This window comes from Sminthopsis crassicaudata, chromosome 2 (assembly GCF_048593235.1).
Source record: "Sminthopsis crassicaudata isolate SCR6 chromosome 2, ASM4859323v1, whole genome shotgun sequence".
NCBI lineage: Eukaryota > Metazoa > Chordata > Mammalia > Dasyuromorphia > Dasyuridae > Sminthopsis > Sminthopsis crassicaudata.
The window spans coordinates 110,520,375-110,546,740 of record NC_133618.1 but is presented as its reverse complement, the minus strand read 5'-3'; the positions used below and the strand labels follow the sequence as shown (position 1 = coordinate 110,546,740).

Sequence of the window (26,366 nt, the reverse complement as noted above, 5' to 3'; positions counted from 1 at the left end):
GTGGCTAACCTGAGAATGAGTTATTCTGAATTTAGGCAGACTGGCCTTCAGACATGCAATTATCCATAGGTTTAGGTTTAAGTATTTCGAACAAGATAGAAACCTGCCAGAACTTGCACTTCAGGAACCAGGATCACCTCTACTTGTTATAAGACATCTGATTAGAATTTATATTTTCCTTTAGAATTTTTACTTTTTATTTGTAGACCACAAGCGAACCAATTCTTCCTTTCACAAATTCTTATGACTCAAGAGGTCTATGCTTTTTTTTTTTTTCTGAGTGTTCTGGGAAGAGTTGAGTCATCAGTTCCAAAATTACATCCTCCACCTACTCAAGCATACAAAATTATCACTTTAAACCAAAGTTTAAAAGAGAATATATCTATAGAAAACATTCAATATACAAACTTTTCATACAGATCAACTCAAAATAATATACACATTAAAGTCTTTCATATTTTAAGAAACAGCATCAGATTTTCATTAAATTTGATTTTATTTGAATAATATTGAATGTCATAAATATTATGAATCTGATTTTTCGGATAAGTAGCTATTAAAATTATGAAAAGAATAAATGTTTTAAAAGCAGGCAGAATTCAATTTCTAGCTCTTCAACAGAAATGACAGAACCAGAAATTTGTTTTCCAAAAAATGTATCACAATGTATCACAAACACATATTCAACTTACAGACAAACCCACAAAACTTTAAATACTAGAGTTAAAATAACAGGGTCTTATTTTTTGGGACATATGTAAACTGCAAATTACATCCCTTTACAGTGAACCATAAATTGTATGCCAAATTTTGTATTATGTTAAAGTTTCTTTTATCAAAAACTTCTCGGAATGAAAGGGCAATTAGTTGAGGTTCAATAGTCTTCTCTTAATTGAAAATGTTCATTATAATGTTATTTGTTATATAAAACCTAATTAATCTTTTTAAACAATCCAACTTATGTAATTTTGTAAAAATTATATAAACTTATTCATACAATGTCTGTGAATACCATTGTTTTCACTGAAACATATCCATATCAGTTTAAAAAGTATTAAGTAAAAATGCAGAAAAAATAAACTAGAATATTAGAAAGCAAAAGAAAATATGATCCCTTTTGCAAATACTATATTAAAAGAGGGTGTTAGACAATTTCTCTAATTTGTTATGTACTATGCTTGTCCCACATGAACGAAAGCTTTAATAAAAATAATCTGTAATTGGCAATTCGTGCCAAGTAGATTTTTATATGGAGAATCTTCTTTGTATAATCATTTCCTATTAACTTTTAACATTTGATAATTAATTCATCCCTTCTTTGTAAATAAATTCCATATAAATCTAATAAGTCTATTAGTAGACCTCCAATGATATAATGAAAAGGATTAAATATCTGTCTTCCTGTAAACAAAAGTTCATTTCCTATTCTGTTGTCATACTAAATTAAAACATCTGTTGACTGACTACTTCATCACCAACATTAAAATCATAATTTTGCTTATTTTTAGTCCTGAATTAATCTGTACAAGTTCTTGTATTATTTGGTATATAATATGTAAATTTCTAAAAAATAAAAACTTATCTTTGTCATTAAATACCCTTTCTACTTTACACAATTTTTAATTCAAATTCTATTAATCAAAACAATTTAAAGAGAAGCAGGAATAATTTTTTGTAAAGGAGATCAATACAGTGTGCCACACATAACCAATGTGCAAATGAAAGGGTAAAAAACTACTGAAACATTTTCTTTTACAAAAGGATCTCTGCTTAGTCTTCCTTTGGGGAATAACTTGAATCAAGAGCATGAAAGGGATGACTTTGACTAAAACTCAAAATCAGTAACACAACTGAACTTGTGGTTGAAGGCAGATAACATTTATTTATGTCATAGATGAAGTGTAATGGAGGAAGACTCTAAATACCCAAAGTCACCCACATAAAAACCCAAACTAAGATAAAATAAAGCTGAACCTCCTCCACAATACGTACAAATTTCTCTTGCTTAGGAAGTGATGACATCAATTCAAATGTGTATTTAATAAAGATAAGATATTTTCATATGTTAATTTCATAGTAAACTATTTAGATTTCTTATATTATATGCCAGAGTAAAAATTATATAAGATCTGAACATGGATTGTTCACTTATTCAGTAGTTATAACTATGTTTTAAACCAATAAAATTATGAAAAATCTCTTATTTTATCAGGCATAAAAATTCTATTTTTTTAATGCAAACTTATAAATCAATTATGGACTTTTCTCATCACTGACCTAATAAATTACTCTTAAATTCCTTATTACTAAAGTTTAATATAACATAGCATGATTAGAAATTTATTAAAGCAATACAAAAATAGATGGCTTCTCCCCAATGCAGTAGATATGTCATAAATACAAAAAAATGTGAGTTAAAATCAAAACATTACTACTACTACTACTACTACTTCTTAACTAATGACACCATTTACTTAATTTACTTAATCATATTATGATTAATAGACATACCCACCTTTCAATGTCTTGAGAAGATCTTAGGGCAAAAAAATTAAAATAATTACAGCTAGAAACAAGAAACTTCAAGAACATGTGGCCAAGAGTGAGAACCAGGACATCAGGATGACAGGCCTGATTCAATTCAAGTCATCTAAAAATGTCTTAAACATGTCACAATGACATGAAGTATTAATTTTATTATTCTTGTAGTGCTAATATGACCTCAACATAGAATAATTTGTCAGTCCTAATCCACTTCACCAATAAACATACAGATTCAACCTTCATATCACTTTCATCTCATCTAATGAAATTAAAATACAAATCCCTCTTTTTTGTTTTTTTAAAGCTTTTCATAATCTGGACTACCTGCCATCTCTCCAAGTTTATTTCCTATTGCTCTTCTTGTATGCATTTATGGTCCAGTCAAAATATCCTACTTGTTCCTCCCTGAACCTGTCAAAACCTTTGTACGGAGAAAGCTCCCCTTCCCCCATTCCAGGACTGCACTGTCTACTCATCTGCCATCTCCTGAATAATAAGTCTTATCCTGATTCTCTTGACTGTCTTCTCAATAATCCTTTTTGGAAATTTCTTTATCTCTCCTTTGAATGTATTTTGCCATGTATTTGTCGTCCTTCCACTCCTCCTCTCACCAAAGAATGTACAAGAGTTGAGGGCAAGTACTGTCTTACTTTTGTCTTTTTATGATCAAAGCTTAGTATCTAGGCTCCAAGTTTAATAAATGCTTGCAGAATAAATGGATGTTCTATTGACTTCCAACGCACTCTTCCACCTTTTCTAATGACTTTCTCCATTAGTAACTCCTGGTGACTTTGGCTTTCATAATGACAATTTTTCTAACATCCATCAACCTCCTTAACTCCTATGACACCAGCTTTACAAAGATGGTAACTACTCAGGGTACATCATCACCTGTTCTACCTCAGAGTTTATATTGCCTGAAGATTTTCTCTGATTACAATATCCTCTCCTCCTACTTCTTCCACTGTCCCTCTCCTCCTGAGCCTGCTGTCCACATTATGCCTTCTGCTTTCTAGGTCCTATCCCATTCTCCTAGACTATTCTGCTATCAGCTTTCTTCCTTAAGAGCCTTCACTTTATAGCTAGTCATTTTAATATAATGTTATCCTTCATTCTTGAATCTCTTTTCCCCTTTTCCTTCTATTGTGATGACCACATTAGCACCCTGGATACCTTACAGCCAGAGTCAGGATAAGCAAAACTCCTTGGTCTTTAGGTATAGAAGTGAATTGGAATGAACACAGGATCTCCTTTTCCTCCTCTACCAGTTATTCAGGCTTGTCTTACTCCACCCCCCTAATCCTTCCCACAATTTTCTGTATACACCAAAAGATGGAGCCAGCAGAGAATAGTGGGAAGGGCCATTTTCCAAGCATATGCTAATAGAGTATTGTCCAATCAGTAATTAGCCTTAAGTGCTCGGTAGTCCATTTTCCTCCTTATTCCCAATCCACTAATGCTGCTAGAAGAAATCACAAAACTAGGCCAACTAGATGGTGCAGTGTATAGCATGCCCCGGAGTTCAACTTTGACCTCAGACACTTAAAATTTCCTATCTATGTGACCCTGGGGCAAGTCACTTAACCCCAACTGTGTCTGAAAAAAGAAAAAAGAAATCACAAAACTGTGTTGACTGGTCATTACAAATTTCTGTGACCTAGCCTTAATCAGGCACTTACTGCCACAGAGCAAACCTTTTTGGATTGTTTTAGTATCCACTGAGATTGAGATGCCAGAAGTAGCTAGGTGATATAGGGGTTCAGCACCTACCCTGAAGTCAGGAAGGTCTTCATTCTTAGCAAGATAGAAGACACTTACTAGCTGTGTCACTTGGCCAAGTCTCTGCCTCAGTGGCTTCAACTATAAAATAATAGTACCTATCTCCCAAGGTTATTATGAGGATCAAATAAGATAATATTTGTAAAGAACTTAGTGCAGTACCCATCATAGAACAGGTATTTAGTAAATGCTTCTTTCTTTCTTTTTTTGGTTACATTCTCCACAATACCTACTCTAAACTTTGTCCTCAAATCCCCACACTCTCATTCTCTAAGCTAATAATCTTGCCTCTTACTTGAGCTTATTTAATCTTTTCACTTCCCAGATTTCTACCCTGGTGTTCCACTGTCCTTTTTTCAGTCCTCTCTCACCTGGCTACTATTTCAGGAAGACTCCACCCTGTGTTACTTGAGATCTTGCTCCCTGACCTTCTTAACTCTGCCAGCAGCCTTCCTGCCACATGCATCCTCTCTCTATCCCCTCCAGTTCTAGCACCATATTAAACCCAACTCTCATCATTCTTTTTTTTTTTTTTTTTTTTTTTTCTCATCATTCTTAAAGTAACATTTTGGACCAAAGTGCTCCAGTACTCTGGCTACTGCTACCTTATATGTGTGTTCTATTACAATGTAAATCACCTGAAGTCAGAAAAAAAAAATGTGTATCTGTGGCACTTAGCAAGATGTTTGTCTCATAGGAAACATTCATTATTCATTCAGTTGCATGTCTTTCAATGTATGTCAACAAGCACTTATCAGATTCTCACTATGTTCCAGGCAACATGCTAAATACTGGGCATACAAAAGATACAAAACAGTCCCTGAGCTGAAGTCCCCCTGACCTAATGGGGGAGACAACAGGCAAATGACCATATGCAAATAAGATATGTTCAGGGTAAAGTGGAGATAATCTGAGCAAGAAAGCACTAGCATTAAAGAGAATTAGGAAAGGATTTTTGTAAAAGTTGGAAGGGACCTCAGAGGCCCCCAGTTCAGAACTCTCCTCCTTACCTCAAATCTTTCTTATGGTTCTCCTGTGCTTAAATCTCAGTTGACAAAATGTCCCTTCTCCTTGCCCTCTGTGTCTTTCTTTTTATGCCCCCTCAGCACTACAGCTCCTTTCATGTTGACTTCAAAACAGTTCAGATCTTCCCTATATATAAAAAGACTTTGCTCTCTAGATCTTGTCTCAACACTATGCAATTCACTGAAAAGACTTTCTCCAACCAGCCTGCTTGAAGCTAAGATCACCAAATTCACCAATGACATTTTTCTTTATTCCCTGCCTGTAGCATCTGACATTGATGATCCCCCTCTGTCCTTTTTTGAATTCTGTTTATTCCTTGACTTCTATCGAACAGCTTTCTCCTGTCCTTCCTCTATTTCAGACCCCTTGTTGTTAGTGTCTTTTGCTAGGTCATGTGCTCCTCCAGTCTTGTGACTTCATAATCACCTCTAGACAAAGAAGTCCTAAATTATATATCTGCCATCTTTCTCCCTGGATGCCAGTAAAGTATCTACATTGGCAGGACACATCTCTACCTGGATGTCTGGCAGCCAATCACACCCAGAAAGTCCAGGAATGATCACATCATAATTGGTTCTCAGCTTGCACTCCTCCCAACTTCCCTACATCTGTTGATGTTATCAGCACACTTCCTATTACACAATTTTCAAATTTGATCCCTCTGTTTCTCCACAATCTCTCTTGCATCAGTTCCTTCCTTTCCATCTTCGGCAACCAGCCTGCTTCCAATCTCTTCCTTCTTAAACCTATCCTTCATACATTTGCCAAAATAACTTTCCTGATGCACACATCTGATCATAACTGTGCCATTCCTCTAGATCCCCTTTATATCTCAAATAAAATATATCTTCACTCTGGATTTAAAGTCCTTCAAAATCTGGCTCCAACCAGATCTTTCCAAGCCATATTCCACATATTATATTCTAGTTAAACTGAGCTATTTATTATTCTTTTTTCTTTTCATGAATTCAAGTGGGTTACTGATCCTAGCCAAGATTAATCTTCCTCTTTTCCTGTAGAAATCAACAAATTTGATTCAGAAAGCCTACAAAGTAAAAGTTACAGACAAGCAAGACAAAGATAAAAAAGAAACAAAACCCCAAGGAGCTCATACTCAACTAGAATTTAAATAGAACTCTTCTTTCAAAGGTCAGGTCAAGGCCTCTACCATTTATTCTTCCCCTAATTCCTTCCCAGGGAAGCTGACATCTCCCTCCCCAAATTTCCCTAAAGCATTTTCAATCTTTCCTTTGCTCCATTATAATCATTTTTGCACTTAGTGTCACTCTCCTATTAGATTATAAACACTTTAAGGGAAGGACCATATTATATTTCCATTGCTGTGTTTGAAGCAAACCTACTAGTAGCAGGTATCTGATAAATATTTGTTAAATTGCACTGCAGCTCCACTTTATTAGTATTATATTAGGACTATATTACATATCTCAATGGATCTTTGATGTCATAAAGATGTTTACTTCCTCAACCACAAAGATCACAACTCATCTCCACCTTCTCATGCTGTGTGTCTGATCCTTTGGTCCATAAATGCACTGCAGAGGATCTATCACAAAAGGTAGACATTACTCTAAGTAATTAATTACATTAAAAAACTTACATTAAACTTACATTATTCTAAGTTTATTAGTGTTTCAAGGATACCAAATCCATCTGTCATCCATAAATCCTTCAGTGTCACTCCTAGAACCCTCACTGTGGGCAGCATGCTTCCTCTCATATACACTTGCACTCTAGGAAGTACTCTGACAAGCAGTATAGGTGAAGGACAGCTAAGTGGCACAGAGGACAGACCACCAGGCCCAGAGATGGGGAAGATGCCTCTTTCCAAGTTCTAATTTGGCCTCAGATACTTATCAGCTGTGTGATCCTGAGGACTTTACCCTGTTTGCTCAGTTTCCTCATCTGTAAAACGAGTTGGAGAAGGAAATAGCAAACTGCTGCAGTAGCTTTGAGGGGAAAAAAAGCTCCAATGGGATCATGGAGGCTTAGACACAACTGAAAACAGCTTAACAACATTTACAGGTAAATGTAAATTTGGCCTTGAATATAATATAAATATTATATTAATATATATTAATAACTACATTTCAATATAACTAATTTCCTTTAGAATCCTATGTATTTTATTTTATGCATTTAAAAACACTATATTGAGGAGTCAAAGGCTTATCTAGTTAATAAATAAGTCAATGACAAAATTAATGACACAAAAAGTTGGTAATGCCACAGTTAAAGAAATTGGGAATTTTTAACTGCTGGAAGACAAGGCATATGGGAAACATGATAGCTGTCCAAGTATCCAAGTATCTGAAGAGCAATCAGGTGGAAAAGGCATAGATTTGTTCTGCCTTGAACTAGAGGGCAGAATGAGGAAAGGTTAATAAAAACTCCAGGTGCTGAGGATAATTGGTTTGATTTAAGAAACACCATCCTAGACCCTAGATGGAGGAATAGAAGGGACACTGATTTATATAAATAAGAAAACCAAGATGCAAAGAAGGAAGGGTATGTCCCTGGCTTCCAGGCATTAAGGACGGAGGGAGGAATTGATGCCCAGATCCTCTGACTCGGGGATGAGAGCTCCTCTCTACTCAGGGTCCTCCAGCAAAGGCTGGACGCCACTTGGGAAGGATGTTACTGAAGAGATCGTCAGCTATTGCTTAGACTAGGTGGTGTCCAACATCCCCTCCAAGCACTTAGAAATTCTGTTCTACAGTTTTTGGGTTTACTAATAACCCAGTTGGATTTTTCTTTCCAACAATTCTCTTACCTACAATGTGTGACTGAAAAAATGTGATCTGGATATGGAAACTAATGAGCAAAAATTTCCTATCACCTGATCCTTTTACTACACAAATAGATCATTCTCTTAAAGGTCTTGCAGAACTGAGAAAACAGGCATATTGGTCAGGAGACAACAATGCCTTTGATATTGGGACAACAATATGACAAATATGGAAATATGTTTAAAAGAACTGCACATGTTTAACCTATATCAGATCATTTGCTATGTTGGGGAGGAGGGAAGCAAGGGAGAAAAATTAAGGATCCAAAGTCCTACAAAAATGAATATTGAAAACTATCTTTACATGTATTTGGAAAAATAAATATTATTGAAAAAATATTGTGTCAGGTAATCACAGAAGATTATACAAACTTATTTCCTAAAGAACTTCAAAACCACAATAGATTCCCATTTATTTGAGATGGTATAGATAGAAATAATTGTTAGTTTCCAGAGAATCCTCAGAGTTCTTAATAACACCAAACATTCCCCCAACCAAAAATTAAACTCGAAATACAAAAATTAAAAGGAGAAATCAATAAAATTGAAAGTAAAAAAACTATTGAATTAATAAATAAAACCAAGAGTTGGTTTTATGAAAAAGCCAATAAAATAGATAAACCTTTGGTAAATTTGATCAAAAAAAAGAAAGAGGAAAATCAAATTGATAGTCTTACAAATGAAAAGGGGGATCTTTCCACCAATGAAGAGGAAATTAGAGAAATAATAAGGAGTTACTTTGCCCAACTTTATGCCAATAAATTTGATAACTTAAGTGAAATGGATGACTTTCTCCAAAAATATAGGCTCCCTAGATTAACAGAGGAGGAGATAAATTGCTTAAATAGTCCCATTTCAGAAAAAGAAATAGAACAAGCTATTAATCAACTCCCCAGGAAAAAATCCCCAGGGCCAGATGGATTCACATGTGAATTCTACCAAACATTTAAAGAACAATTAGCCCCAATGTTATATAAATTATTTGAAAAAATAGGGGATGAAGGAGTCCTACCAAACTCCTTTTATGACACAGACATGGTACTGATACTTAAACCTGGTAGATCGAAAACTGAGAAAGAAAATTATAGACCAATCTCCTTAATGAATATTGATGCTAAAATCTTAAATAAGATATTAGCAAAAAGACTTCAGAAAATCATCTCCAAGATAATACACTATGATCAAGTAGGATTTATTCCAGGAATGCAGGGCTGGTTTAATATTAGGAAAACTATTAATATAATTGACCATATTAATAATCAAATTAATAAGAACCATATGATCATCTCAATAGATGCAGAAAAAGCATTTGACAAAATCCAACATCCATTCCTACTAAAAACTCTTGAGAGTATAGGAATAAATGGATTATTCCTTAGAATAATCAGGAGTATATATTTAAGACCGTCAGTAAGCATAATATGCAATAGAAATAAACTGCAACCTTTCCCAGTAAGATCAGGAGTGAAACAAGGTTGCCCACTATCACCATTACTATTCAATATAGTACTAGAAACGCTAGCCTCGGCAATAAGAGCCGAGAAAGAGATTCAAGGAATTAGAGTAGGAAATGAGGAAATCAAACTATCACTTTTTGCAGATGACATGATGGTATACTTAGAGAACCCCAAAGACTCTGCTAAAAAACTACTAGAAATAATTCAAAATTTCAGCAAAGTGGCAGGATACAAAATAAATCCACATAAATCCTCGGCATTTTTATATATCACTAACAAAATGCAACAGCAAGAGATACAAAGAGAAATTCCATTCCAAACAAATGTTGAGAGTATAAAATATTTGGGAATCCATCTACCAAAGAAAAGTCAGGAATTATATGAGAAAAATTACAAAACACTTGCCACAAAAATAAAATCAGATTTAAATAATTGGAAAGACATTCAGTGCTCTTGGATAGGCCGAGCGAATATAATAAAGATGACAATACTCCCCAAACTAATCTATTTATTTAGTGCTATACCAATCAGACTCCCAAGAAACTATTTTAATGACCTAGAAAAAATAACAACAAAATTCATATGGAAGAATAAAAGGTCAAAAATTGCAAGGGAACTAATGAAAAAAAACTCAGAGGAAGGTGGTCTAAGTGTACCTGATCTAAAGCTATATTATATAGCAGCAGTCACCAAAACCATTTGGTATTGGCTACGAAATAGACCGGTAGATCAGTGGAACAGATTAGATACAAAGGACAAAAAAGGGTACATCTATAGCAATCTAATCTTTGACAAACCCAAAGATTCCAACATTAGGGATAAAAATTCATTATTCGGAAAAAACTGTTGGGAAAACTGGAAATTAGTATGGCAGAAATTAGATATGGATCCACACTTAACACCATATACCAAGATAAGATCAAAATGGGTACATGATTTAGGCATAAAGAGGGAGATAATAAATAGATTAGAGGAACAGAGGATAATCTACCTCTCAGACTTGTGGAGGAGGAAGGAATTTATGACCAGAGGAGAACTAGAGATCATTATTGATCACAAAATAGAAGATTTTGATTACATCAAACTAAAAAGTTTCTGTACAAATAATACTAATGCAAACAAGATTAGAAGGGAAGTAACAAATTGGGAAAATATTTTTAAAAACAAAGGTTCTGACAAAGGTCTCATTTCCAAAATATATAGAGAACTGACCCAAATTTATAAGAAACCGAACCATTCTCCAATTGATAAATGGTCAAAGGATATGAACAGACAATTCTCAGAGGAAGAAATTGAAACTATATCCACTCACATGAAAGAGTGTTCCAAATCACTACTGATCAGAGAAATGCAAATTAAGACCACTCTGAGATACCACTACACACCTGTCAGATTGGCTAAGATGACAGGAACAAATAATGACAAATGTTGGAGGGGATGTGGGGAAACTGGGACACTAATACATTGCTGGTGGAGTTGTGAAAGAATCCAGCCATTCTGGAGAGCAATCTGGAATTATGCCCAAAAAGTTATCAAACTGTGCATACCCTTTGACCCAGCAGCGCTACTACTGGGATTATATCCCAAAGAAATACTAAAGAGCGGAAAGAGACATATATGTGCCAAAATGTTTGTGGCAGCTCTTTTTGTTGTAGCTAGAAACTGGAGGATGAATGGATGTCCATCAGTTGGAGAATGGTTGGGTAAATTGTGGTATATGAAGGTTATGGAATATTATTGCTCGGTAAGAAATGACCAGCAGGAGGAATATAGAGAGGCCTGGAGAGACTTAAATCAACTGATGCTGAGTGAAATGAGCAGAACCAGAAGATCATTGTACACTTCAACAACAATGCTGTATGAGGATGTATTCTGATGGAAGTGGAAATCTTCAACATAAAGAAGATCCAACTCACTTCCAGTTGATCAATGATGGACAGAGGTAGCTGCACCCAGAGAAGAAACACTGGGAGGGGAATGAAAATTGTTAGCACTAATATCTGTCTGCCCAGGTTGCATGTACCTTCGGATTCTAATGTTTATTGTGCAACAAGAAAGTGATATTCGCACACATGTATTGTACCTAGACTATATTGTAACACATGTAAAATGTATGGTATTGCCTGTCGTCGGGGGGAGGGAATAGAGGGGGGGGGGTAAATTGGAAAAATGAATACAAGGGATAATATTATAAAATATATATATATATATATATATATAATAAAAAAAAAATAAGAATTTAAAAAAAAAAAGAAAAGAAAAAAAGAAAAAAAAAAAAAAATAACACCAAACATTACTCCCATTTCCAGATAATGAAGCAAGATATGACTAAAAATAATCCATTTATTTCTGCTTTCTAAACATTAATAAACTTCGAATTTAGTGTAAAACATGTATCTATCCAGCATTAATTAAAAATATGGAAATGTCACTACAATTCCAAATTAAACTTCAAGAAAACAAACTGGGGCAGTAAACACAAGATAGATAATAAATACTCACGATTATCATAAATTGGGTTGGAGACAACAGGAGGAAGAGCTGATGTTAAATTGCCATGTTCATCCAGAAGGAAAACTTGAAAGCAGAGTCTTACCACATTGAGATCACAGTCTTCGATGTTGAGTAGCTCTTGTTCTGGAACTACATAAGAAAATTATTTTAAGGAAATTTAAATAATCATGAAGATGTTTTAAATATATAAATTCTTTCCTCCCATAATTCCAGCCAACTGATGTGAAAAGAGGTTAGATAAATATGTTCTTTTAAAAAATGAATAGCACACTTTAAATTTTACAATATACCATTTTTCCAATCATAAGCACTATGCTAGGCATTGTATAAAAATGGAAAAACAGAAACTGAGTCTTCCCCTTCTTGGAAGAATACAAAAGAATAAAAAACTAACACTGGTAGTATAAATGCTGATTGTAATATATCTTAAATGGATATATACAGTACACAGTGGTGACTGTGAGGTATTCTGATATAGTGTAGAGGAAAAAATGGATTTGGAATCAAGGATTTAGTTCTGAGTCTCAGTTTTGCTACTTATTACTCTGTGATGTTCTTGGGCAAATCACTTAAAGATCTGATAAAATAATTCACTCTAAGGTATTAGAGTTGTTAAAAACCACCCCAACTAAAGAGGCAGCAAGGCAGCTTAGAATGAATCTAAAATCAAAGGATGGGTTTAAATCATCTCTGAGACTGTAACCTTTGGCCAAATATTTGACATATCCAGGCCTCACTTCCTTGTCTGTAAAATGAAGACTCTGGACTGCCTTCTGCCTATTCCTTTCCAGTTCTAAATCTATGATCCCATAGAAGAAGATTATATTGTATGTAAAGATTTAAGAAGAAATTATTTGCATACAGGATAAAAACAACTAGCATTTATGCAGGGCCATTTTTGTGCCTGGCACTGTACTGTTTTACAAATATTGTCTCATTTGATACTCACAACAACCCTGGGAGGTAGGTGTGTTATCACATCTTACAGCTAAGGAAAATGAGGCAAACAAAGGTTAGCCTGAGGTTACACAAAATATACAGGAATTAAGAGCACTGTGTTTTGGGAGATAATGTACAAATGCTTAAAGAAGCCATACTTAGTTTACACATATGAGGGGGAAAAAAAAAAATCAAGATTTTATTATGAAACTTTTTGGCACAAATAAAAAATTAAGACAAATTTCTAAAGTCAAAACCTAACTCTTTTGTAGATTTGTAGCAATAGAAAAACGTTAATAATGAACCAAAATATGTATTCAATTTGTATTTGAAAACAACTCAGTTCCTATTAGAAATATATTTCTGTCCTTCTTTTGTCCTTATACTAGACCTATTATCATATGAACAATTACTAAAATTCTGACTTTTATGGTTTTTAATCCTAGAAGAAACAAGTTCTTACATTGTTTACATTCATTGTCTAAAAAAATACTTAAATTGAAAGCATATACACACAGACACAAACACACACACACACATATATGTGTGTGTATACCTATGTATATATATAAATTCTTTCACATATCAAAAGTCCTACCTTTCTATGTTATAGTAGCTATTATATAATTATGACTTTTTATTAATATTTTCATGACTGTACAAAGTAAAATAGAATGTGCAAATCTCAATATGACAGCAATATAAAATGTTTCTCATTTTTATATCATCCCTAACTTTTCACCAGAAGAACTACACTATAGTACAGAGATTCTCAAGACTAGCATCTAAAACATGAGACACCATGAGTTAGCACATTTAAACACCTAAAGGTCAAAATAGTACCATTATCTGCATCATAATGGTGTAGTCTGCCCCCTCAAAATGGGGGTGGTAAGAATGCATACTCACTAAAACATTTTAAACATCATTGTAGCATAATGATATGTAGAAAATGTAAATGATTTAGTTTTTGAATTTAAAATACTGAACAATAAAGATTAACCTGACATAAGATAAAATATATTTGTAAATGTACCTATATATGCAAAATAACTTAAAATAATGGTATATTTGATATAAATATATAACATAAAAGTATCAAATCTTTGTACAAAATTAAAGAAACACAATCATACACAGTTTATTGAATTATAAAATTCTTAAATCTGATCTTAAAATCAGAATAAAAATATATCAGAGACTTGTATCTTTTTCTGCCTTTTTATTTTGTAAGTAGCTTAATACTAATTATTCATTAGAGAGAGAAAAATAAAGAGTTGCTTTTGTTCTTCATAAAACAATTATACTATGAAGTTTAGTACTTGATAACTATACTAATATACCTTTTTTAACCCTTTTTACACTGCTAGGCTGTCATCAAAATGCAGAAGCTTCTTTTCTTTCTACATCAGGTTAGTAGCAAGTTTACCCCTGAATATCATAACCTTAATGAAACACCACTTTTAATACTTAACATTTTTAACATTCCCCTACTCTGCCTATATGATAAAATCCAAATTCCTTACCATGGCCTTACACAATGGAGTTCCAAGTTGCTGTTTGAAACTGCTTTCTCACTGTTCTGCAATATTAATCAATCAGTAAGCTTTTATCAGAAGTTTACTATTTTGTCAGGTCTTATGTCTAATATAGGTATCGTGTCATTAACAATACAAACTAAAACAGAACTATTTCCTGCCCTTAAGGAACTTACATTCTATTGGGGAAGCAAAATGTACATGAACAAATATAAAAGACATACACTCTAGGTGACCAAAGGATGACTAGCATCACTTGAGGAGCCAGAAAAGAGTTCCAGTAAATGTCTTTGAGTTTTGCCTTAAAAGAAACTAAGATTTTAAGAAGCCAAAGTGAAAAAGGGGAATATTTCAAGCATTGGGTGGGAAAGGGCAGTCCAAGGAACAAAGAAGAGAGATGGAGCAAACAAGCCAAGGTGAATGAATTGTGAAATTTGTAGAGGGGAGTAGTGTTTAAAGGCACTGGAAATATAGGAAGGGTCTCAATTGTGGCAAATCCTAGCTGACAAACACGTTTATTTTTGATCCTAGAAGTAGCAGGGCACTGGAATTTATTGAGGAAATGGGGAGTGTCATTAACCTTATGCACAAGTCAGACTTCATGGTCCCTTAAACAAATTTCACACTCTCTTGCCTATGAAGCTTTTTGGTTAGCTCCACTTTTCCAAATATTATCATATTTAAAGAACCTATTCAAGACCAACTCCTCTGTAAGACAATCTTGACCCCTGCCCAATCCAGAGTGCTCTCTCCTATATTTCTATTGCTATCATTTTATGTACTACTTTTTACATACTACTCAATTAATTCTCAATTTTGATTATCATCCTCCAACTAACTAATACATTCCCTAAAGGTAAGATTACCTTAGGCATCGCTCTAACTCATATAATGCAAAATTATCTTATATATATTTATATGGGTATATGTTATTTCCCTAGAAAACTATCACTGGCTTTGTATTCCCAATGCAGCACATGGTACATACCTAATAAATGTAAAAATGCCTCAACCAAAGTGCCTTAGACAATAGGTTTTTTTTGTTTGTACCTGGCCTGTAATTATACAGGGTTAGGAAAGTCCCTGGGAGGAAGCTTCCTCTTCCAATGTAGATCAGCATCTATGCTGTAATTTACAGTCTTATTGAAACTGCTTTCAATTAACACTAGTAAATTCATAATGCACAAAAATAACAAAGGAATATGTGGCTCTAGAGGACTATTAAATATGTTTGGCAATCTTATGCCAAAAAGGGACATGACTGAAGAACAGTGAGAAGAGACTTTCAGAGAGTAATTTAGTTATAAAGCCAGAAGGTAAGTAATTTTAAAATAATATGACTTAAAGATTATATTTTTGGGAATATAAGAGGGTAAAATAGTTATCTGGCTTATATAATCATATTGAGGGTATTATAGAGTAATTTCAAGTATGAATTATTCTTAGTAAATTTTTATTTGTAGATAACATTTATTAACTATTAATTTATGTATTTATTAATTTCCAGTTTTCCCTCTTCAATACTCTTTCCTGCCTAGTTCCTTTGTAATATCCCATTATTTATGTCATAAAAGGAAAAAGATGGAAAAGAAGAGGAAAATTTTAGTGAAACTGATCAATATAAAACCTGCCATTATGTTCAATGTTCCATCATCACTTCAGCAAAGAAGCACCAGATGTAGGGGAAAATAGAGAGAGGGGTCTTCCCATGGGGCCAAGCTTATTCTTTATAATATCTCAACATTCATTTTCAATTGTTTTGTGGTTATTGTCCTTTCTATTTATGTCATTGCTGTCACAGTGTATATTGTTTTCCTGGCCCTGCTAATTTTTACTTCCCCTTTTTAACTTTATGTCTTTCCATGCTTCTCTGTATTCATCATCTCTACAATTTCTCACATCACAGTAATAATCCCCAATCAAATGAGGAACATCTACTTAATTTCTTAAAAAAAAAAAAAATTGGGGGGGGGTATAAGATGACCTTTCTTTTGGGCAAAATAACTCAAAATAATGGCATATTTAATACAAATTTATGGCATAATATAAACATATTCAATGTTTACACAAAAATATACTATACCTTAACTTACCTATTAGCAATAATACAAAAGATTCAATCAACAAACATTTATTAAGTGCTTACTATATTTAAGGCAAAATATACAAATATGTCAAGCTATATACAGGAAAAATAGGAGATAATTAACAGAGGGAAGGGGCTGAGAATTAGAAAGAGTTGGGAAAGACTTCCTTTATGAGATTTTGGTTGGGACTTACAGGAAATTAGTAATTTGTGTGGAGGAGGGAGAACATTTCCAGGCCTGCGGGATAGACAAATAGAAAGCAATTCCCCTGAGAATTTTATTCATATTTATTGATCATATCACTACTTCTCAGTCTTACATACCAGTTGTCTGTACATGTTAGTACAAAACTCTAAAAGTTAAGCATGAATAATTTAAAAGATCATAGATTCACTGTTTCAGGTATGGAAAGGAGCTGGGAGCTCAACTAGTTCTTAACCTTGTTTTACAAATAGGAAGAAGCAACATAGAAAGGTTTGGCGGCAATGGTCAAATAAATATCAGAGCTATGATGTCCACCAGGTCCTCTGCTTCCAAATCCAGTCATTTTTCCAGTGTGCTATGGTGCTTTAACATGTTTTAAAAGCTGATGGTTGAACATGAAATTATGGTAACAAAGAAAAGGAAAAAAATTCTTGTCAAGAAGAAATCATAAAACAGGTAGGTTATGTAACATAAAAGAGCCAAGTTTAGACTACAGGAATATTTGTGTGTATATGTATATATATACAGATATCTCGCCTATGTAGATCTAGATATGTAAATATATCAAGATCTATACAGATATGGATATGTACATAAAATGTTATATATATACACACACAGATATATATGTTGTTATATGTATATGTAGGTGGGTATGTATGTATATAAAACTGGTTATGACATATTAATCTTAAGTTCATAAAAATATGTCAAAGTGTTAAAAATTAATGATGTGGGGAGAATTCTGGGAAGATGGTGGAGTAGATTGGTAAATTTCAGGCTCTCCTGATTTCCTTCACAAATACAACAATTTTGTGCTTCAGGGAGACTATAGACTGGTGAAAAATGTAGAAGATTTGGGGCAGAAAAGGGTTCTCAATGTACAACCCGAGAAGATCTAAAGAAAGACCCCAGGCTGGGGATTCAGCAAAAAAATCAAGTGGGGACTCTTTGGACTAGCTGGGTGTGGCTGGAGCCTCAGCAAGAACCATAGAGAGTTTCACCCAAGACTGGAATCCAGAGTTGTCTAGGAAGACTTGGCCCAGCTGTGCTGCAGAAAGGAGACGTGGTCCTGGGGGAGAAGGAACCAGCTACCAGTGAGTGCAGAGCCAATGGGGCAGGGATACTGATGGACAAATTGCTTCAACATAGACAAATTATTTATGTTTTTTCATACATGTATAAATGTATATGAAATGTTTAAGATTCACATCAACAATAGTGTAGCTCAAAGGAAAGATTGGTAGAGTTAAGGTAAAAATAGTAATCACATTATACAAATGAGGTACAAAGGAAGAATAGACACAGAGGCACTGGGGGGGGAGGGCTCATAGTTCTGAAAATCTACTCACATCGGAAATGGATTCTATAGAGAACACTACATATATATCATGAAGGGTATAGCACCCTCCAAAATCTATAAAAGAAATAAAGGGGGAGAGATGGGCAGATGGGGAAGCAAAGGGGGAGGGAAGGAGACAAGGGAGGAATCTTTGGGTGAGGAGAGGTTAAGAAAATATTAAGAAAATAAAACAAATTATAACGAATGAGAATACAAAACAGAATGTGAAATAGTTTATAAGAAAAACACATATTTAGATAATAGAGCAAGAGAAAATATAAGAATAATTGAAATTCCAGAAAGTTGTGACCAGAAAGAAAATTTTGACACAATAATGCAGGAAATAATCCAAGAAAATTGTCCTGGAGTGATAGAACATGAGGGGAAAATAGAAATGGAACAAAAAATCCACCAATCACCACCTCAGAGACACACTTTGTGGAAAACACACAGGAATATCACTGCCAAATTTTGAAATCCCCAGGTAAAAGAAAAAATTTACAAGAAATAAGAAAAAATAAAGCAAATATGCTGGAGCTACAATTAGAATTGTATGCCTTATCAGCAGCTCCAATAAAAACCCACAGATCCTGGAATCATATCTACCGACAACAAAAAAGAACCAGAACTGTGGACAAACGTATCATATCCAACAAAATTATTTATAATTCTGAATGAGAAAAATTATGAACATTCAACGAATTTGCAGATTTTCAGGACTTTCAACCAAATCTAAAATATTGGATATTTAACATATAAGAGGCAATATGAAAGAAATTTTAAGGAACCTCAACACTGACAAACTGTTTCAACGTGGACAAATTATTTATGGTTTTTTTCATATATGTATACATGTATACTCTTATGCTTAAGATTCACATCCACAATAGTGTAGCTCAAAGGAAAGATTGGCAGAGTTAAGGTAAAAATAGTAATCATGTTATACAAAAGAGGTACAGAGCAGGGGGGGGGGGGAGCAGGAGGCAGCGCTCATAGTTCTAAAAACCTATTCACATGGGGGAATGGGTTCAGTAGACACCACCACATATATATCATGAAGGGTATAGCACCCTTCAAAATCTACTAAAAAAAATAAATGGGGAAGGATGGGCAGATGAGGAAACAAAGGGTGAGGGAAGAAGACAAGGGAGGAATCTTTGGGTGGGGGGAGGTTAAGTAATAGCAAGCAAGTTATGGAGCAGAATTTAATTAAACAGTCAACAGGAATAGGAAAGACATGATGTTCTTCTGGGCACATAATGATGTTCTCTTTTGTTTTGCATTTCTTTTTTTTGTTTGTTTTTCAAAGGGGGGGGCCATTTAGATGGCACAGTGAGGCAAAACACCAAACCTACAGTCAGGAGGACCTGAGTTCAAATCCTGCCACTTACTACTTGCTACCTGTGTGATACTGAACAAGTCACTTAATCCCAACTGCCTCACAAAAAATAAATAAATCTTTTTTAAAATGAGTGATTTTTAGTAATTAGTAATAGTATAATGAAGTTTGAACTCACATACTTATCAGCTATGTGGCCTTGAAAAAAGACAATTTATAAGTCAACTCTGAGATATCATTACACACCTGTCAGATTGGCTAAGATGACAGGAACAAAAAACGATGAATGTTGGAGGGGCTGTGGGAAAACTGGAAAACTGATGCATTGTTGGTGGAGTTGTGAAAGAATCCAACCATTCTGGAGAGCAATCTGGAATTATGCCCAAAAAGTTATCAAAATGTGCATACCCTTTGACCCAGCAGTGCTACTACTGGGCTTATATCCCAAGGAAATACTAAAAAAGGGAAAGGGACCTGTATGTGCCAAAATGTTTGTGGCAGCCCTTTTCATAGTGGCTAAAAACTGGAAAATGAACGGATACCCATCAATTGGAGAATGGTTGGATAAATTATGGTATATAAATGTTATGGCATATTATTTTTCTGTAAGAAATGACTAGCAGGAGGAATACAGAGAGGCTTGGAGAGACTTACATCAACTGATGCTGAATGAAATGAGCAGAACTAGGGGATCATTATACACTTCAACAATGATATGAGGATGTATTCTAATGGAAGTGGATATCTTCAACATAGAGAAGACTAATCCAATTCCAATTGATCAATGATGGACAGAATCAGCTACATCCAGAAAAGTAACACTGGCAAATGAATGTAAACTATGAGCATTGTTTTTTTTGTTTTGTTTTGTTTCTCTTCCCAGATTATTTTTACCTTTCGAATATAATCCTTCCTTTGCAACAACAACAACAACAAAATTCGGTTCTGCACATATATATTGTACCTAGGATATACTATAAGATATTTAATATGTATGGGAATGCCTGCCATCTAGGGGAGGGGGTGGAGGGAAGGAGGGGAAAAACTTGGAACAGAAGGAAGTACAAGGGATAATATTAAAAAAAAAATTACTTATGCATATGTACTGTCAAAGAAAAGGTTATAATTATAAAAATTAATTAAAAAAGAAAAAAGAAAAAAGACAATTTATCTGAGCTTTCAATTGTAAAATGTCTCACAGGTTTACATGGAAAAGCTTTTTAAAACAAATTATCATTACAAGATACCTTCTGCAAGAAGTCTTCCCTAAAGCTAATAATTAATGTGCAACAAGAAAATGGTATTTACACACATATATTGTATCTGGGTTATATTGTAACACCTGTAAAATGTATGGGATTGCCTGCCATCAGGGGGAGGGAGTGGAGGGAGGGAGGGGATAATTTGGAAAAATGAATTAAAAAAAAAAAAATAAAGAAGTCTTCCCTAACAATTATTGAGCACTTTTTAAGAGCAAGGTAGTGTTAAATCCTGGGATTAAAAGTAATAGTCTTTACCCTCAAGAAACTTACTATCTTTTTTCTGGGTCCATGCCATAAGCACATAGAAAGATGTGATAGAGACAAAGAAGAAATGTAACAAAATGTTCTAAGAAAAAAGAGTTGAGAATACCTAAGGGGAAACCTTCACAGAAAGAAGCATCTACAAGGAAGACTTTAAGGAAGAGAAGACTGGCTGTTTGGAGTCAACAAAGGGGTTTTTTCAACACATAAGCCAAAACTGGCACAAACCCTGGGAAGTCAGAGCTTTAGTGCTGAATTTGGAAAACAATGGTTAATTCAGTTTGATTACACCCACAGGTTGCAAAAATAGAATGTGAAAGAAGCTGGAAACATCACAGGATTTCACAACTGAATCAGCTGTCCTGTGCAGCAACAGGACCTGGAGTCAGGAAGTCAGAGAACTTCTACTGGCTCCCTTTTCTCACCTGCCTCCTAAGGTTGTTGTAAGGATCAAATAAGATATTAATTGTAAAGTGTTAGCATAGTACTTGGCATAAAGTATGAACTATATAAATATTAGTTATTACCATTATTATTATACCAACTCCTTCATTTTATAGATGAAGTCACAGAATCCCAAAGAAGCTCAGGTTTAAAGGTTATGCAAAGAGCAGTCAATCCAATGGGGATTCAAACCCAGCCCTTTTCCCATTGCACTTCTCTCTTAGAAAAAGGGAACCAGGATGAAGGAGTTGCCTGGATTTGAACTTTTTGATTGGCAGTCCAAAGCTCTTCCCTGGAGCCATACTCCCTGGCAGACTAAGGCCAGATTGTGGAGGCTACTTTAGCATTAAAGAGTTTATATTTTACTATACAGATAATAGGCATCAGGGATTGTCCAACTTAATCCACTCCTTAGGTAGGCAAACAGAGGGTGGGGTCAGTAATAGTTTAGCCTTCTTTAATAATTCCAATCTTTCAAAACTTTTATATTCTTTATTCAACAAATTTGCATTAATTTAAATAATTTAAAAACTGAAGTTACCACCCATGCCAAATATTAATTCCTTTTTTTCTGTCAACATTTAGACAATCCATATTGAAATCAGATCAGTGTCAAGTTCTCATTAGCCCTTACCAGTTCTTACCAGCCCTTATAAATGTATTAAAGAAATCTATAAACTATCATGAAAGAGGAAGCATGCATCCAGCCAATTCCTCTTAAACTATTTTTAAATTCTATTTCATACTTGATCAACAGAATATGATGTAACATTCATGTTCTCCTTTTTTTTAAATTAAAGGTTTAAAACATGCCTTTAAAACCCAAATAATGTAAAAAATGCCTTACCCACAAACAAGCATAATACACATATAGTGACAGAACAGGAAAGAAAAAAAGCAACTTTTTATAATGCATCACTATACCAGGCTTTTTGAAATTGAAAATGTAAATTAAAAACAAATTAAAATATTCCCTAGCTTTATAGATATAAGCTTTTTAAAATTCTAAGAATGCTAAATATCATTAGCGTGAAACAAGATGGATAGAATGGGTATACTGTACATTTAATAAACCATTTTATAAATTTTATAAGAAAAAAAGTAAAGTTTAATTATAATTCAATTTATTCTTATTATGACACTAATCTTTTGGGAATGAGAGGGAAGAAGAAGGGGAACGGACTCCACAGTAGAGTACAAGGGAAGAGAAATGAAGATATTGGCCTAAAAGCAGAAGTTAAAATATATAGAATGCCACAAAGTGATTTGGAGGCAAGATAAGTGTTCATCTATGTGGGGAAGGTAAAGAGAAAAAGAAAGGATCTAAAAACAGAGTCCAAAGTTACAGGGGTAGGAAGATGAGGGTGATAGGTAGAAGGCAAAGTATGGAGATGACCAGGAAGTAGTATGATTTAATAAAAGCTTATTGATTGGTATTTACATGAATGTGGATAAAATTTTTCTTTTTTTTTAATTAATTTTATAATTATACATTTTTTGACAGTATATATGCATGAGTAATTTTTTTTTATAACATTATCCCTTGTATTAATTTTTCCAGATTTTCCACTCCCTCCCTCCGCTCCCTCCCCTAGATGACAGGCAATCTCATACATTTTGTATGTGTTACAGTATAACCCAGATACAACATATGCGTGTAAATCCAATTTTCTTGTTGCACGTTAAGTATTGGATTCCGAAGGTCTAAGTAACCTGGGTAGATAGACAGTAGTGCTAATATTTTACATTCAATTCCCAGTGTTCCTTCTCTGGGTGTAGTTGTTTCTGTCCATCATTGATCAGCTGGAAGTGAGTTGGATCTTCTTTATGTTGAAGATAGTGGATAAAAATTTCTAATGCCAAATTTAAAGTGTCAAATTGCCTAAAATCAAAGCTGCTTTTTAAAAAAAATCTAAGCTGCTGAAACAATACAAACATTAATATACTTGCTGAAATTAAAAACTGATCTGATAATAAACTGATTCAAATTAAGAACTGATTAGAAGCATTTTTTCCAATAAACTGTAGAAATTTCAATAACCCAACAACTAAGGAAATTTGGTTTCCATATTCATATTCTTCAATGCTTAAAGGATCTATGATTTAATTTGTGTAGATATTTCTGACAATGGAAAATAAGACAAAACAAAATATCACTATAAAAACAAAAAACACTCTGATTTACTAGAAAATGATCTTGATGAACTGCTATGATCAAAAAATAATAATAATAACCTATGACTTATTTGGTGATCTGCCTCTCTGAATGTAACTAGATAGGTCTAAGAGGATAGATACATCATCTATTTCTAGTACATTTAAATTCGTTCTATCTTGGTAAGATGGGTTGAACCCAGGGTCACCTCTATATCATAAGAATGTAAAGGAAGATCTTAGCTTAAAAATGTAAAATGAAATTACTGGTCAGCAGTAACAAATGTTAAAAGCATCCTACATTTCAAACCATATAATAAAGATTCTATTTTCTCTTTTCCATATACAATGTTATATCCTGCACTGCCCTCCTGCCCATTACTGGGGGGGGGAAACATAATTGGTCCCCAGCTATAATAGAAGCCTTGTGGTTTTGTTTGGTTGTTTTGGATTTTTTTGAGGGGGGGAATGGGGATGTGTAAGTTAGTCTGATAAAGTAAAAGGCTCTAATCTCTGCTGCAGGGGAACTGGGATACAGATTACTTGCCTCACAATGGACAATTCTCCTCAGATGCCAAAGTGACATAATTTATTTCTTCTTCTACTTCTTTTTTTTCAATTGGGGTTAAGTGCCTTGCCTAGGGTCACACAGCTAGGAAGTAAGTGTCTGAGATCGGATTTGAACTCTGGTCCTCCTGACTTTAAGGCTGTTGCTCTATCCACTGAGCCACCTAGCTGCCCTGACATAATTTATTTTAAAAAATTATAAAAGAATAGGCTTATACACCCTTATGACAAAGTCACTATCTTGCACACCTGTAAAATAGAAAACTAAAATATAGAACAGAAGTGCAAATTCTACAGCACAGTGTCAAAGAACATGCTACGTCAATGTTATATATTCCTTTCCTATGTACAATGTCAAGATGTCCTTTGAGAACTTAACAAAGAGTCACATTGGTATAGTAAACAGTTACTAAATATTTACAAATACTTAAGAATTGACTCTATATATTTAAGATAAGGCAATCTTCAACAATAATACAGTAGCATTACCATATATGTTCATTTTCAATATATGCTGACAGTAGATTCTAATTAAAATAGGGAAGGGATTTAAATTTAAAATCTCAAATATCAAACTTTAATTTTGGAAAACCAAACTTGCAACCCTTGTGATTCCAGTATATCATAACACTTCACAAGAAATCCCAAACTATGTAGCCATCATGGGTTATCAGTTGACAGGACCCAATTTCAAATCTAAAACAATTATGACAAGGCGCTGGACTCAATGCATGAAAGATGCCATAATTCATACAAGAGTAAGTGATCCTGGATTTTTTTTCTGCCAGAACTATACATAGTTCTTATTCTGGGTTTTACACAAAACTGGCTAAATCAGCAAGCTAGCTAATATATTGAAGCATCATTCTTCTTTTCATTCTTTGAGTCTTCTTGTAAAAAATAATATGGAAATGATTGCATATGTACAACTTCTATCAGATTGCCATCTTAGAGAGGGGGAAAGAAAAGAATAAGAGGAAAAATTTGGAACTCAAAATTTTTCAAAATGTAAAAAACTGTTCTAAGATACAATTGAAGAAAAAATAAAATATTTTTAAAGAAGAATTTAAATTAATGGATGCCACCTATATCTTGAGGATATCAAAAACATTTTTTTTAAAAAAACCTCACGTTATCTGTAGTACAGGAGATATAAAAGAGCTCAAATGATCAAGAAGAGAAATAAGTACAACATAAAACTGAATTCCAAAATTTTTGGAATTTTAAGATTTCAAATAAACATTTTAGTCTTTTGTTCTAAATCTTTTTAAAAGTACATGATAATTATTACTACAACTATAAAACTCCTATCAGAATATGGAATGAAGCCAACCTAGGGAAAAGTAAGTGACTTAATATGACTTCTTTGAAATATGATCTGCTTAATGAATTTTTTCTAAAAACTCAATTTTTCACTTAGATAAAAGTAATTATCTAAATATATCATACAATTTTAGAAACCACTCAACAATACATCTAGATGACATACTATATACATGAGGATAGTCCTACCCTCATTATGCAATTTCTCTGTCACCTCAAACTCACTGTGACAATGTACAAATAAGTTAGCTTCTCTAGGCCTCCATCTCCTCACTTATAAAAATAAGAATACTGGGACTAGAAATGATCTCTAAGGCTCAGCTCAGCTCAGAATAATGGTATGATTCATATCCAGAACAAGCATTTTCCCTCCCACAAAACTGCCTTTCCATCCCAATTATTGTCCCTGTCATTAGAAGTTTCCCTAAGCACCTATTGAGGCCACATTGGAATTATCATCAAATTAGCTTTCTTTTCTATTAATCAAGCAAAATTCTTTTTTTAATCTATTATGTGCAATAAACTCTTAAGTGAGGAATACAAAAAAATTAAGATTTATAATCCAGATGTGTTAAGACAAATACATGAAAATCTAATAACATAAAAATTCAACAACAATAAAAGAAAGTTTGTATGTGACTAATTTGCCAAGTGAGCTATAAACTAGAGGAAAGAGAGGAATTCAGAGAAAGAAATCATAGTAGGACTAGAAAAGCTTCATGGGGGAGATAGATCTTGAACAAGGCTTTGATAATGTACCAGGCAGGAAAACAACCAGTG

General features: G+C 33.8%; 1 protein-coding gene across 1 annotated transcript in view; it reads right to left on the bottom strand.

Moving 5' to 3' along the window:
• REL (REL proto-oncogene, NF-kB subunit) overlaps positions 1-26,366 on the bottom strand; it is a 65,910-nt gene that overhangs the window by 18,043 nt on the left and 21,501 nt on the right. Inside the window, exon 5 of the mRNA XM_074287002.1 lies at positions 12,115-12,255. Coding sequence (XP_074143103.1) covers positions 12,115-12,255 — 141 coding nt within the window. The remainder of the gene's footprint in view (positions 1-12,114; positions 12,256-26,366) is intronic.